Genomic DNA, 2,396 nt, shown 5'->3' on the forward strand with positions numbered 1-2,396 from the left:
GTGCACCTTCTCAGCCTTCGTCCTGCGTCGGTTTCAATTACATTACTCGACGCTGGCCTCTAGAACAAAAGCCTTCGCTTATCGCAAGATTTTGAGCTACCACAAAGTTGTTTTTGGGAGGGTCAATGCAGATTAATTCAAACGTGTGTTTAAGTACATGCGATCACGGCTTGGTTAAGTTTTACGCGACATCAAATCAGAAACACGAATAGGGCGACTCGGGTGAGTTAGTTATCCCAGCCTGCTAGATAAAGGCAAGTGTCTAGGTTCTTTATTGTTTTGCCTGAGACAACAAAGAAAGGAGTTTGCAGCTGGAGGCAGAAGGTGGGGGAGGAGCCAGACAGGATTAGAACCGCCCCATCGCCCTCAGTCTGCCCAATTGGGAAAGGGGAGACAGGGCCATTGTGCTGTCAAGTCGATGTGGTGACGTCACGGCCGTGCAATATTCCCCTCTTGTGCCGTCTGGCTGCTGCAGCTCAGACAAGAAAGAGAGGAAAGCGCTGAGTGAGCCGGGGAGGGGCTCCTGCGAGAAGGGTTGGCATCCCGGGATCTGAGCTCTTGCAGCGCCGGCCACCTTGGGACAGGCAAAGCCGAGGACCCCTCTCCGCTAGAGGGCTGCACTGATTTCCAAAACCCGAGCCGGAGAGAAGGAGGGCTGTTCCCCCTTCAACGCCTCCCTCGCTCCCTCCTCCTCAGCCCTGGCCATCTGCCTTGGCGTTTCCTTTGTGTCTCTTCCCACTCCGCACCCAGGCGGGGAGGGTGCAGTCGACAGCCCCCGCCATGCCCAGCTCACTCTTTGCCGAGGTGGAGAGAGGGGTGAGCGGTGGCAGTGGAGGGGACACTCTGGAGGAGCAGCGAGCCTTCCAGATTGCCCTGGATCAGCTTTCCCTGCTGGGGCTGGACAACGATGACAACGGCTCCATCTACGACAACGAGCCCAGGAAGAAGAGCGTCAACATGACAGAGTGCGTGCCGGTGCCCAGCTCTGAGCATGTGGCAGAAATCGTTGGCAGGCAAGGTGAGTTGACTGGGGCTATCCACATGTGAAGGAATGGCCACATGTGCGTGGGCAGGGGAGCAGCGTTTTACCCCGCTGCAGCAGCACTGCCAGCTCCAGAGTTCACAGCAGGGGCAGCCTCGCAATGGCTGAAGACATGCCACGAGCATAAATGATTTATATTGGGGCATGGTGCGGGCGGCAACGCACGGAAATGCTTTCTCTGTGGGTTGCGAATCTTGTCCCAGGAACAAACAACTGCCTCTTTCTTCCATGGCTTCCCCACTCCACAAAACAAAAACGACGGGCTTGAGACTGTATGTGAAGGTATCCTTCTAGAAAGGAGTTTCTGAGAAATGTTACTTTACTGTTCATTTTGTATTGTCCTCTACAATTGTTGCTATGCCTATATATCCTGCCACGAGCTATAGGTTTTCCGCCTAATAACTGCTCCTCTCCCAACTGTCCCTCATGACGGCAGATCTATTGCATGGGAAGGACTAGACAAGGAGACAAAGAGCGCAGACACGTTCCTCCAAATATAATCCGCATATCCAATCAACGCAGCGTCCCACTTCTCACTCTCATTTAATGTGATTACACATGCAAGCTCAGGCATACGAGGTTATGAGAAACGTGTTATAGTTAACCATATTGAATCTGCGAGAACAATGGGCTTGGATGTACCGCATCTGATGGCAGTCCGCATCGCACACATTTCTCGACAGGCACCTCGAAGCATCAGTCTCTTTTGCTTTTGTAGTGCATTGCCGAGACGAACTAAAAAGTATACATTGCAATGGAGGAGGAATGTGCCCTTTGCTTTAACTTTGACATGCTGGCAGATGTTCGGAGGTCTTTGTTTTGTGTTTGACTGTTGGCGGTCTGGGTCTGTGGGACAATATGACAATTCTTTGTGTTTTCATTTTTCAAGGAAACAGCAGAGCACTGAGGCGAAAGTGCCTTTGTTTTCTCTCTATTGTTAAGTGCCCATGTGTAGCATAGTATTTGTGTGGTTGGTAGGACGAAATATACGAGCTTCGACCTATTTCCACTTGCTATCTTATTTCGTAGCCAGTGGACACTATTTTTGGGTGAATTTTGAGGAGTGATTTGTGCCAGTGAAGATGCGTGTGTGGTTGACCTGCCCGTACAAGAGGACTATGCATTTTGCAGGGCGCTAGAGTGTACGTAAAGCATTATCGTTACTGAATAGACATTTGCCTTCTTCTGTGACTGTAAATAAACGTTCTTTCTTTGTTTGCCTTGGTAGGTTGTAAAATCAAAGCTCTGCGGGCAAAGACCAACACCTACATCAAGACCCCAGTGCGCGGGGAGGAGCCTGTCTTTGTTGTGACGGGCAGGAAAGAAGATGTGGCCATGGCCCGGAGGGAGATCA

At 51.0% G+C, this 2,396-nt stretch overlaps 1 protein-coding gene across 1 annotated transcript in view; it reads left to right on the plus strand.

Annotated features, from left to right (window-relative positions):
• The first annotated feature begins 439 nt into the window (after positions 1 to 439).
• The window catches only part of MEX3B (mex-3 RNA binding family member B), a 5,578-nt gene continuing 3,621 nt past the window's right edge, over positions 440 to 2,396 (plus strand). Inside the window, exons 1-2 of the mRNA XM_069222581.1 lie at positions 440 to 1,018; positions 2,271 to 2,396. The exon at positions 2,271 to 2,396 is cut by the window's right edge and continues 3,621 nt beyond it. Coding sequence (XP_069078682.1) covers positions 781 to 1,018; positions 2,271 to 2,396 — 364 coding nt within the window. The 5' untranslated portion in view covers positions 440 to 780. The remainder of the gene's footprint in view (positions 1,019 to 2,270) is intronic.

Source organism: Pleurodeles waltl, chromosome 3_1 (genome assembly GCF_031143425.1).
Source record: "Pleurodeles waltl isolate 20211129_DDA chromosome 3_1, aPleWal1.hap1.20221129, whole genome shotgun sequence".
NCBI classification, from domain to species: domain Eukaryota; kingdom Metazoa; phylum Chordata; class Amphibia; order Caudata; family Salamandridae; genus Pleurodeles; species Pleurodeles waltl.